This window comes from Strigops habroptila, chromosome 1 (genome assembly GCF_004027225.2).
Source record: "Strigops habroptila isolate Jane chromosome 1, bStrHab1.2.pri, whole genome shotgun sequence".
NCBI lineage: Eukaryota > Metazoa > Chordata > Aves > Psittaciformes > Psittacidae > Strigops > Strigops habroptila.
In genome coordinates this window covers 72949465-72962990 of record NC_044277.2, presented here as the reverse complement: position 1 = coordinate 72962990, position 13526 = coordinate 72949465, and the positions used below count along the sequence as shown (strand labels likewise).

At 37.7% G+C, this 13526-nt stretch overlaps 1 protein-coding gene across 9 annotated transcripts in view; it reads left to right on the top strand.

Moving 5' to 3' along the window:
• SEMA5A (semaphorin 5A) overlaps positions 1-13526 on the top strand; it is a 326650-nt gene that overhangs the window by 133136 nt on the left and 179988 nt on the right. For all 9 annotated transcript variants that reach the window (XM_030495666.1, XM_030495658.1, XM_030495648.1 and 6 more), the window contains one exon: positions 1131-1176. In XM_030495666.1, the coding sequence (XP_030351526.1) occupies positions 1131-1176 (46 nt within the window). The remainder of the gene's footprint in view (positions 1-1130; positions 1177-13526) is intronic.

Below are 13526 nucleotides of genomic sequence, written 5' to 3'. Positions count from 1 at the left end.
AGCAAGTATTTTAGTTATTTCTTTGTGATGATTTATCTGTGCTAATAACAAATATTCTGTCTTTATTTTACTTTCTCATGAATTCGTGCCCTTAATAGCCTGCCTCTTGTGTTTTGAGTAACTCCTTTTAGCAATTTTCCTAGGAAGGACTAGCGACCTGATTCCTGTACATCCACAATCTGAGTAGACCATGTCTGTACCAGAATCAATAAATAAATACACATAGTAGCATCCCAGAGTCCGTAAATAAAGCTGGCCATGATAGTGATTGTGTTTCTGAGATACATGTTTTGGATTATTTTTATTTTTTTTTTAGACACAGTTTATTTTTGTTCCTCCACCCTGCCGGCTCATTTGAAGAAATGAATAGAGATATAAACTACAGTCCTGACCATCATTTCCCCAGGTTTCAAGCAATGCCTTTGAGTCACATCTCGTTCATGGTTTGCCTGCACTCCTACCAAGTTCTGCAGGTGCAGCAATACTTCTGTAGAGAAAATCTAGAGTGAGAAATCCTTTTGCAATAAAAATATGGGCTTTTGAAAGATATGCTTGGCTCATATTCAGCTCCTGCTGTACATGGAAAAAAATCAGACCAAGTATGACAGGACTTCAATCAGAATTGTGAAAACTGGCTTCTACAGACACTCCATCATACTGGGATCCTTTGCTTCAAACTTCACCTGTCTGTGACTGAGCTAATTGCATAAGGTCCCCATCATCGTGGAGAGAAATGGACAGCTTTAATCTCCCTGTCCTCTTATTCTTGTTTAGACATCTAACACTGGTCACACAAATCTGCCAAAGCACTGAGTATTTCTTCCCAATGATTCTAAAGGAAGACTGGAGCAACAGCTCAAATGTACATGTATGCAGTATAAATATCTAATTTATTTATATGCAGCCAGTCTTTCAAGGTGAAAATATGTTTTAGAAATTGCCTTAGTCCTTAGCCCAAAAGGCTGTATGTTAAGACAGTCCTGAAAGAATTGAGAGTCCTGACTACCAGTCACTTTTTTTTTCCCTGTCTTTTATGTTTTTGTGTCATTATGTTTTTATTTAAACACTAGTACCTTTTTTTTATTTAAGCACTAGTTACAATTCATTTTTATCTACTTTTTTTACTCCAGAAACTACCTCTTCAGATTGCAGCTTGAGGATCTCTCTCTAATACAGGTATGTTGTATGTTTCTCTTTGTTCCTTTGCATGATGTAGGTAAGCAGATGTTTTAAAGATAGTGAAGATATTTATAAGCTTTATAACTACAGATAAGTATGCATCTGGATTTGTCCTCTTTGTGGCTTCTTATTATATAAGTCATCTTTGTCGGTGACATGGACAGTGGGATTGAGTGCGCCCTCAGCAAGTTTGCCGACGACACCAAGCTGTGTGGTTCGGTTGATACGCTGGAGGGAAGGGATGCCATCCAGAGGGACCTTGACACCCTTGTGAGGTGGGCCGATGCCAACCTTATGAAGTTTAACCAAGCCAAGTGCAAGGTCCTACATCTGGGTCGGGGCAACCCCAGGCACTGCTACAGGCTGGGCAGAGAAGAGATTCAGAGCAGCCCTGCAGAAAAGGACTTGGGGGTGTTGGTTGATGAGAAGCTTAACATGAGCCGGCAGTGTGCACTTGCAGCCCAGAAAGCCAACCGTATCCTGGGCTGCATCAAAAGAAGCGTGACCAGCAGGTCGAAGGAGGTGATCCTGCCCCTGTACTCTGCTCTTGTGAGACCCCACTTGGAGTACTGCGTACAGTTCTGGTGTCCTCAACATAAAAAGGACATGGAGCTGTTGGAGCGAGTCCAGAGGAGGGCCACGAGGATGATAAGAGGGCTGGAGCACCTCCCATATGAAGACAGGCTGAGAAAGTTGGGGCTGTTCAGCCTGGAGAAGAGAAGGCTGCGTGGTGACCTCATAGCAGCCTTCCAGTATCTGAAGGGGGTCTACAAGGATGCTGGAGAGGGACTCTTCGTTAGGGACTGTAGTGGTAGGACAAGGGGTAATGGGTTCAAACTTAAACAGGGGAAGTTTAGATTAGATATAAGGAAGAAGTTCTTTACAGTGAGGGTGGTGAAGCACTGGAATGGGTTGCCCAGGGAGGTTGTGGATGCTCCATCCCTGGCGGTGTTCAAGGCCAGGTTGGACAGAGCCTTGAGCCACATGGTTTAGGGCAAGGTGTCCCTGCCCATGGCAGGGGGGTTGGAACTAGATGATCTTAAGGTCCTTTCCAACCCTTACGATTCTATGATTCTATATTATCCGTTTTAATTTCAGATTAGTCTTTGTCCCAGGCCATACAGGCCTAATGTTACCTTACTCTGCTGTGATTTTGTTAGAGTGAATCTGTAAGAATGGAGGCTGGAGAGGAGGATCATGTTCTCTTAGAAAAATGTTCCAACTTACTATTGTGTAGCTTCTGTATTCAGAATTTATTGTCATTATAGGAAAAAAAGACATTTTTAAAAAATAATTATAAATTAAAAAAAGTCTTTCATACTTACAGAAGTTAAATTAAGCAAATGAAACAGCAAATTTTCAAGGAAGAAATGCAGTGTGAACACATAAAAATCTCTGTTTTGTATATAAGGCAGCTATCTATAATTTAAAACTTGTTTAGAGCTTAGAAGTTGAAACAAAGCCTTTTAGAGGCAGTTAGGCTTCATGCAAAGGTAAGTGAGAATCCCTGATCAATTTATTTTATCCTGAACTTCACCTGACTTCCATATGTCAGCAATCTCATCTTCTCGCAGTTTTCTGAGTGGTGTTACTTGCTTAGGATTTGTTGGTTTTCTCCTTCATTATTTTTAACCTTATAATTTCTGACCTTCAGCATTCTCATATTCTTGTCTTTAAGAGTTGTTTTAGTAAATGTAATTAAGTTGGATGACTTGCTAAGGTATGGAAATATAAAATCACAATGCAATAGAAATGTATGTTTTTTTCATAATATTTTCATTTATGCAATTTAAGATTAAGTAGCTTTAGATTCAGTACTGTGCCTATTATTTCATTAAGTAATGCTGTACTGTTGAATATGGAAAAGTAAAATGCGTTCAGGTTAAGACTGTCTTTTTGATTTGTAGAACACTTTGTGTATGCTTTAATTAGGCTTGCAGACTTCCTTTACTTTCTCAGACTACTAGAAATAGGATCTGAAGTTGTCTTATAATTAACCAAAATTGCAGTATTGATAAATATTCAGTTTTGTTGCTATTGCTTAAGGCTGTGAAGCGCCAAGCACTTCTAATATCCAAAATTCAGACTGCCCACTTTTACCTTATGTGACATACTCAATATCCTGGCAAATAATTTAGGTTAAGTCCTGAAGATTCTTTGTGAGAGGCTGCTCCCAGAGGTCTCTGATGTTGTTGTAGTTTATTCTGCTAATTCACAGATTGAAGTTCACAGCTGCCCTCTGTTAGCATAAGTATCAGTAGGCTGAATTCACTAATGAGGGAGAAATCTGTAGATTATAGAGGTTTATGATTGTGCTGACTGACTCAAACAAATGCTCTCCCACCCCAGTCTGCCAAAAATATAAAATGAGGACAGAAATCATATTGTTGATGTTGACACTAGGTTGCTAGGTTTTGGTCTTACGAATGTGCAGACCCTTTACCAAATGTCAACTTGAGAAGACTGTTTAAAGTTTTTGTTCAGTGTTCAGTGCTGTAGCACCACTGTTTTGCCTTTGTATTTTTGAAACTCTTTCCACAACTCTTTAGAGAGTTTCTGCTTCTAAATCAAAACCCAAGTACGTAATTTTTTTTTCCCTTTCACCTGCATATCTTTATAACCCTTACCTACTCCCCAAGTGTTTAAGTTTTTTCCCCTTATTTTCAAACTTACCGTTATGTCTCCTTCATATTTGTCCTTCACAGATCTTATCTTCCGCTTCTTCCCTTCTGCTTCCGTTCTGGTTCTATTAGAGTGCCCCAGGGCAGCCCTTATCCAAAAGATGTGTTTCCTTGGATATGACGGGATGTGCCAGTTATGGCAGCTCCAAATCAGCTGTGAGATGGCTGAAGCCTTTGTTTTGGTGCAAGTAAGCCAGGATGTAAGGTGTGTTGTTTAGGACTTCCAAACTCATTACACAACACACTCAGGTCGTCTTTTAATCTGGTGTGAAAGTATGAAGTTGGTCACTGATCTTTCAGTCATAAAAGTAGGTGTGGGAGTTTTCTCAAGAGGCCCTTTAGCTCCCCCACCCTCTCCGCAGATACCCCAGGCCAAGATCAGTGGTCAGTGCTGCTGTCTTTACTGGTGGTTACTTGTCTGAAATCTTCTTACAAGTGTTTAGTCATAAAGGTGCACAACTCTTTTCAGCCTTTGTTAAGAAATGTTAAGACACAGAGTCTCTGTCTCCTGCTGGGAAGTGTGAAAGCTCTAGTAATGAAAGAGATGGTAACCATTCCTGTGGAAACTTGGAATTCAAACTTACCAGCTACCAACCTGAAACCCACCTAGAGCCAAAAGTGTGTTTACCAAATGATTCACTGGGGTTTACAGACCTTTCAGACAAGTTTTGTTGGAATGACAGAATGCTAGCTGCAATCCCAGTCATCCTGTCGTGTTGTGTAGAGTTACCTCAAGTATAATTGAAGTAAACTTTGATTTCTGAAACTGTAGGACATGTGAAGTTTCTCTCATTCACATGTGGTGAAAGAAATATTTTGAATACGATTAGAGGATATAAAGTTAACCAAGTTAGGAATTAAAAATTACGGTATTTTAAAGCTCCAGATCTTTCAAACCTGAAACTCTGTTATGGTTGAGGGAGGTAGGAACAACAGTGAGAAGCAAAGTGAAAGTTATATGAAATCATTGCAAAACAGAATGATGGAATTTCACAGGAGAAATAAAGCATACTATGGTTTAACTCATTAATGCAGTATGCGCTAGTCAGATTTTTTTTTTTTTTTTGGCTGAGGGATTGAACGCTTTGACACTTTATGTAAGACAGAAGAACTTTTAGCATTATTTTTCTCCACACAGTTGTTGTTGTCGTAATAATGTAATTCTTCTACTTATGTTGCTCACTTTGATTTGTTTGCATGAATCAGCCTTTGTGAAAGCATGCAGGTGTTTCATAAGCTACAAAACTGTTTTCACCTCTGGAAGAAAAAGCACATGGTGAACTGCTAGCTGTAAGAGGCTTTTACTCTAGCACAATAACAATACAAAAGGGCTAGAAACAAGACAACCTATACACCTGTTGTTTCATTATTTCAGAAAATTGCTCGAGCTTTAGCTTTGCAATTGTGTGTCTGAAGGAACAGGAAAATTGCTGACTTCCTCATGCACAGCAAATGCTTCCAGCATGGAAGCAAAGATGATTGTTACAATTTGCATACTCCTTTTCTACAGTTTCAGTTAGACTTTTATAACTGTTTGATTTTTACATTGATGCTTTGAATTTTATTTTTTTTTTAATTTTTTTTCGTTTTAGTTTGCTTCGTCAGTTTAATCTTTCTTATAGCATATTTCTATCTAGAAAATAAAGGGAATGCCTAAAACTTAATCTTGACCATTGATGCACTTCAGTTATTTTTGTAAAAGTAAGTTTCCTCGTCTGTCATGTTAAAGTGTCTGTTGGAATGAGTCATTAGTTTGTCCACACACTGCTATTATGAAGAAAAAGGCTTCATGTTGCATGTAACAAACTGGAACAGGAAGAGTCATTCAGTTATAGCAAAAGCATCTTTGCAAATCTTTTGTTTAGAAATTTCTGTATATTTTTGAGAAGATATTTTGTAAATAAAGCATTAGTTTGGAATATTATCAGACATTGCAATATTATCAGATGCTGGTTATTAATAGCAAAGATCTCTAAAAAGGAATAAAGTAAAATAATGACTCCTTGTTTGTAAACTTCTACAGAAATTATTTTTGGCCAAGATATGTGTGTCCTGTTTTCTGAAAGTGTATACCTGGAAAATAGTTTTTGAAACACAAGATAATCTTCCTTTAAAAAAACAACACAACAACAACAACAAAACCACAAAAAACCCAAAAGCCACAAAAGCAGACAGCCATTCGAAATGCAAGTTTTCACAAAAGAAATGAAGAACAGAGATTCATATGTTAAAAGAGTACGTTTCCATCAGTTCAGTGAAAGTTAATCCCTTGTAAAAGTGAGGGTTAGAGTGCTGCTAGATTGCATCGGACAGGAAGTGTGTCTAAATGTGAGCTAGGCCTGTGCAGTGAGACATTGTTTGCCCATTGTGGGTACATCAAAGTTGTCATCCTACATGTCATAGTTCTGTGCTCTGTACTTTATAGTGTGTTGTTTGAGTAAGCAAGTTTCATATGGTAGTGTCTGTAGCAAATCGGTATTTGATGTGTCTCAGCAATTTCCTTTGTGTAGGAGAATAAAGAGAATAAAACAAGTAAAAGCCTTTTAAGCTCTTGTCGGTGAAGCCTAAAACTCAAATTGTTCAAAGTTGACTGCTGGAACAATGTGTGCATAGCGATTATGGATTAGGAAAGAAGCACTCATTGGATGGTCATTGTAGAAGGACAGATATTTTATAACTCTTGCTACAGCAATAGTAGGCTAGCAGGCATAGAACGCCTGACTCCACATGGTTTTGTTTTGCGAGGTTTGCTTTGTTATTGTTCACCTTAAGTAATAGTAGAATAATCCATAAAAGTATTGGCCAGGATGAAAGGTGGTTTTCCCAAAAACTTGCTTACATTCCTTAAAATATAAAAGCAGAAACCTAAATAGTAATGTTTAAGTGAATAGATTTGTTTTAAAAAATGTTTTTAAAAAAGATGATATCTGGCCAATGTCAGGATTAATAGTGGGAATGGCTCTCGCAAGTATCTATTTTTCACCTTTTTTTTTTTTTCTAGAACTTCTAAATTCAAACATTTGTGTCTACTTACATGAGATATTTGCTGATATATCTGTAAAGAGTGAAAGACTAATACATGCTGGCTTGTGAAAATGTTTATGCCACAACTGCCATAAACTTTCTTACAAGCCAGCATGTATAAACTTTTCAGAAACCTGATAGGACATATGCATTTTTTCTTCATCCATAAGATGAACTTCTTTACAAACTCAGATTATTAATGTGTTTAAAGGGCACATGCTGGAGTTTGCCTTTCTCATTGAACCTTGCATCTAAGCTATGAAGCCTATTCTCAGTTTGAGATTCCCAGAAGGTTGCATATGAGCCTATTCCACCTGCTCCTGTAGTTACATAAATCTCCTGAGATTTTATTCTCATGCTGAATCTGCACATCTTTCAGTTAGAACTACACATACCTCAAAGTCCATTTTTAAAGGTAATTTTAGCCCCTAGTTTACGGCAAGATTTAAGTTGAATTCTTTATGCAGGATGAGAAGGTTGGAGGTTCTTTTTCATGTGTTTTATTCAACTTTAAGTTCTGGAATCTTAAGGCTTTGGGGTTTTTTATATATATATATATATGTAAGGTGGGGGTGGGTGTGTATGCCCATTAATGAGGCATTCAAGGAATTAAAGGTGAGATTGGATCTATGAATTGTAAGGAAAAGGAGCTACTCTGGAAAATTATTTTTTACCAAAGAGAATTCTTGCTGGTGTTTACGTGTATTGAGAGTGTCTGGAATACCTGTTACATATGATAGTTCATTTTTATATGAGTCATTAATAGCTAGATGGTGTGCTAACTAATGAGTTAAGTAAATTGTAATACTCTTTGAATATATAATTTGTGTTTATCTTGGTTAAACAAAGAGGGAATCCAACTTCCTGAATCAAATATTTACCAGGGTTGTAATCCCATTTTGAAAATAAAAATGCTTATTGTTATTCTAAAATGAGGTCATATTAAGTCTTTTATGACAGACTTTCATACTTTAGTTTGTCTTTTTAGCTAAGGTGGTATTTGGCCCAATTTAGAGAAAATGGTATTTGAATAGAGGTGCAAATGAGTCAGACTTTCTTTACAGTTCATTTTCTGGGACAGTACTATGAACAAAATTCAAGCTTGTAAGAAGTCATCATGTAGAATCAAATCTTTAATTTTTGCTGATATTAAAAACTTCCAGTTATAATCAACAACTTCAGAGAAAAATGTAAGGAAGCTAAGATTTAATCTTTTAATTTCCTTAATTTTTTGAGTTGCCAAATAAACAGAACCTCTTAAAAGGCAGCATAATGCTTTTTCTAAAACTTTCATTCACTATATTTCAGTACATTTATTTTTTGCTTTGTATGTTACAGTCACTGTTTGTGTAATAGATGTCTGATTTGTGAAACACAGGAAACAAACCTAATGATTTATCATTTTATTTTGGGGTGAAGCTACCTATGCAGAAAAGGAGAGCAAGAAAAACTTTCTCTGATTTCATACTTGAAGGCATAAGGAAACCAACCTAAGGATGTTGAAGGCCAGGCTGGGTGGAGTCTTGGGTGACATGGTTTAGTGTGTGGTGTCCCTGCCCATGGCAGGGGAGTTGGAACTAGATGATCTTAAGGTCTTTCCAACCCTAACTATACTATGATTCTATGTTAACTTGTAGCAGCTGTAGGTTGGCAATATAGAAATGAAAAGCAGACTGAGATTTAACATTCTCTTTGTGTCCCTAAAGCATATGTGGGACCAAACAAAAAAATGAAAGCCCTTCTGTTGATTTCTCTTGTAACTGGTATATACTTAGGGAGGAATACTCTTTTTATTTCCCTCACTCCTATTACAGATGGGTTTTTTCCCCTGCTTTATGTAAAGGGAGCCACCAAAACATGATTTCTGCTTGGACCCTTCATGTTTTTGTCTGGTGTGTGTGAATGGAAAACAGATAAGCCGGGTAGATAAGTTAGTGTTACCTTTGGTGCCATTCCAAGTTCCTTGAACGCTTGGATGTGAAGGGAGCAACTAGTGCTCATACAACTTTCCCAAAGACTGAGGTGAGCAAGTTGCAGAGTGAACAAAAGGTGATAGAGCAGGTGCAAACTTCTGCTTGGGTGCTAGGGGTGAGCAAAACTTAAGGAGGTATTTGAACTGTTACCTTTTGTATAAGGTGGTGCTGAGAACAGAGTTTAAAAAAGTTAAAAAATAAAAGACAAAGCACAGTACATCTGTGTTGTGGTTTAAGGAACACAGGACAATCTGCTTATCACAATGCCACTTCTATACAGTACCTCTTCCTCTTGTTTATACCTTTCTGATGGCAGACTGCTGGATCTTATTATACAGCAAGTCCACAAATAATTACATTAGACAATTAGGAATTTAAAGAAGAGTTAAGAAGTATTTGTGCAGCCAGAGCTAGTCCTTTGTGGCAAATAGAGATGGATTTGGTGACTGCTTTAATCCTTACTTAATGACTTTTTTTACATGCAGGTGAAAGGGGCTTCCTGAAGCCAGATACAACATGTCAGATCACACAAATCCTGATCTTCACTTTATGGTGTACTTGTGGGGAAATCAATTACCAGCAGACAGTGCTCCATTTTTGTTGGGGGGAAAAAAAAAAAGGAAAAAAAAAAATTGCTACTGAAACACTTGGTGTTCGTAGATTCACCTACGTATTAACCTAGAAGATGGCTGCTGTTCTGAAACCATCTTTGGTCATATTTGGCCAAGTACTGATTCACCCTTCATTCTGAATATTATTCCTATGCATGGGATATTTCACTGTTACAGGTATAGATACATGTAATATCTATTTGTTTGAGGTTTTTGTGTGTGTGATGTTCTGAGTTCATATGCAGACCACCATTATAAAACTACACAGAGGGCATATGGGGCAGCCAATTGGATATATGACTTCTTTTCTGCTTATCTATCTCTGTTACTCATTTACACTTGACTTCTACATAATTGGAAGGTTTTAGTCTCCAGAATTTGTAATTGCCTACCCTTCAGTACAGCTGAAATTTGTCACATAAACTTAGAAGAAGTTTAAGTGAAGCAGAAGAATATTGATAAATTCACAGGGCTTTGCTGCTGCTTTGGCTTATCAGTATGTGTTAGTATTTTGGGAGATGGAGGAAAAGAGAAGAAAAAGAAAGCCAGGCAGAGATGTCATTTTTCATTTATTTGCTGTATCAGTCATTGTTTTGTGCCAGTACTGAAATATAAGTGCAAATGCATTTCTGGACAAATGAGTCTGAACACATCCATTTAGCTAGAGAAGCTTAGCTTGTTTATTCCTATTTTTCCTTTCTTACCTCTGCTTGTTAGGCTGCATTTCTTGTATATTTTGTTTCTGGTTTTGCATTAAAGAAGAAAAATAGGTACTAAAATTTTTCACTTCCAGTGAAGTAAAGCTTCCCTTTTCTTTAGATATTAAACTTTTGTGTTTTGTTTCTAACATAAAAGTGAAGCCTAGATAACTTGAATATATAATATGAATGCGTTTGTTCTCATGAGAAATAGAGGTGATATCAAAAGGTATATGCATATATTTTAGAGCAGATATTAATGAAACAGCTGATGTGGATTTTACAGTGGTATGAGTTAGCACTTTCTGATAATTTTTGCCAGTATGTATGGTGGTCAACCAGACTGCACTACGTGCACTACAAGCAATTGTGGAAATGTCTTTTCCTAACAAGGTGGCACTCGTAATTACATTTTCACAAACATGAGAGTACTGGTACAGCTGCACAAGAGTAATCACCAAGTAGCATCTGCTTAAAAAGAACTCGGGCTTCCGCTTTCCGAGTATCTGGACTGTATAGGACCATGGTATACTGCAGCTAATTCTGGACTACAGCAGTATTTTGTGACAGCGGTGCAATACTTGTAGAGGGACATGGGATCTCCTTTGAGGATCAGCCTCTTTCTATGTAGCTTTTATACTGAGAATGTGCAGGAATGTTATCAGGTTGTGCTGAAAATGAAAGCAGAAAATACTAATATATAGACTGAAGGCAGATTGTCTTCATTCTCAGAAGCAGTTGCTGATTGAAGAGTTTCAGCTCTTTGACATCTAGAAGCTGCAGGGCTGAGCAATTTAGTAAAGAGATGGAATATGCAGTATGCTTTGAAAGAGATTATCTCTGTAATACAGTATCTGCAAACATGATTATCGATTTTTGCTTACAGGCACTGATATGGAACTTCGTTGTCTGTTCTGGCCTGTAACAACTAATTCAGGTTCAACCCCAGTTTGTATGCCATGCATATTCGAAGAGTAGGCTTAAGGACATATCTTCTCAGTCACAGAGAGGATTGTGTTTTCCAGTACTGCAGAAATCCATTTAGCAGTTCTGCTAGGCTAATGGACATAGATGCTTTTGGATAATTCTACATATAGGTGGTGAGTTCAGCTTACATATGTATGTTAGCAGTCATCAGTACCTAGCATAAGAACACTCTGGTCCATAGCATCCCCTGCTGTTGCTTGTTGACCCATGAGATTAAAAACCCCAACATTTAAACTGAGAATAAGAGAAGATGGTGGAGCAGCCTCATGTCCCCTCACCGCTAGGCATAAAAATTCAAGGTACCGTCCTGATTTCCTACCTGGGGTGCAGGGAAAGTTGGGCAAGCAGCTGCATAGTACTTAGTGTTGGCTGGGCTTAAACCATGACAGATACATATCTCAACACTGAGCTCTAAGGGGCCTATAACACAGTGCTCTTAAAGGATGCACCCAGCTGCTGAACTATGGGAAGAACTGGGTGTTTCCATAAGGCAAAAAGTTTTGCTTCCTTCATCCCTAGGGAAGAGGTGGAAAATTTTTCAAGGTCAGGAGACTATTTTTTTGCTACTGCAGTTAAGGAAAAACAGGAATCTGAAATATTCAAGGAAACAAAGCAGCTGTGCTTGGGTGAGAAACATGGACAATTGTTGCTATAACCTAAGGAAAGTGACGAGTGGCATTCTACTTTAGAGGACTAAAGTTGTTCTGAATTTTCTTCTGATAGGTTTATCCAATCTTTTAGGAGAATTTTTTACTTCATTTTGCTTATCCTTATTTTGCTACTGCGATTTTCCTCCCCTGTTTTTAGTAGATGTTATCTTCTCTTTTGACATGTATTGTTTCACCCATTTCAGATGGTACCACAGTATGATGCTTCTGTTGTCAAGTCTGGGAGCAATAAATCGTGTCAAAATATGGAAATAAATGTATTTATTAAAATTGAAAACTAGATGTGCTTTGGAATATCTGGTGTTAGACATATATATCAGATTTCTATATAAAATTTTTGGTTCAGCTGCTATTTTGGATTTATTTGAAGAATAAGTGACAGGCAAGGTGGACAGCTGCTTAATTTCCTCCATTTCCAAGGCAGCTATACCAAAAGCCCTTGAAATACCTTCTCCTGGTATGCACGGAGCCTCTTGGACAGTCACAATGAGGCGCTTTTGCCACTCATTCCAATCAGGCTGATTTCAGCCTCGAATACAGTCAGCTGTTGGGATCCCCATGTTCTCCAGAAATATAAATGGGTTCTTCCCCTTGATAGCTTGATGGCATTGAGGTACACTGTGCACTGCTGCCCACTAGAGCCTTATACTCCTGTGGGACTGATGTACCAGGCCATGTGATCCACATATTCCAGTAATCCAAGTTGTCCCTATCCTTCATGGCACAGGCAAACTGAAAACTAATATCACAAACAGCTACATTATTTCTCTTGGTTGCTTTATGAGTAAGATTATGGCCTTTAGAGGGCAATTTGATATATTGTGCATTTGGGAATTACACTTGGTCTGTGGGGTCTGGAACTGCCTGCTCCTTCACAGTATTTTTAGGCGACTGCCCTCAGAATGGAGCTTGGAGTCTGAGGTTAGGTGCTTAGACTTTCTGTCAAGTGCACGGGACTAGCTAAATACCCAAGAACAGGATCGGCTGACGTCTGGGTTCTGGGCTATGTAATCCCACTGAGGAGGAATGATGAGAGCACAGGGAAGCATAAATGCCACCCTTTCTCTTGCGTTAGGCATATGTATGAAATTTGACAACAGGGATTATTTTTCTCTGTCACCCATGTGCAGCAGGCTTCTGTTGTGAATAAATTGCATGCAAAATGTATGTTAAACTCTTTCTGTCGTAGTTTCTAAACTGAAATAGCAATATGAAGTTGAAGATTGTATGACCACTATTGTGCATTCTTAAGCAAGGCTTCATTGCTATTATAGAATTAACCTTTTTATAGATTTATTTGCTGCATGTTTGTTTTTTCCTTTTTTTTTTCCCCACTTTTTTTTTTTTTTCTTCCTGATTTTAATACTATCTTCTCTGGGCAGTACTTCTGGATTTCACGTGTTTCATTTGGTTCCTGGCAAATAACAAAAGAAAAAGGAATAGATCATTACGAATTTACGAAAAATGAGAAACTGTAGGGTCTGTAACTTGGGCCTGTTCTTATATCTTGAGATATTTATGGTAATTTAGCTTGATATAAATAATGACAACAATATGATTCAAAGAAAACAAATCAATTAGTAGAAAAGGAATTTGATTAGAGGTTAATATTTGTACCTGCAGTTGTTTATACGTTCGACTTCTTTGAAAATAAATTCCTTGATGAAAACCTATTAGTCTTTTTCCCAGGCTATAGGTACCATTT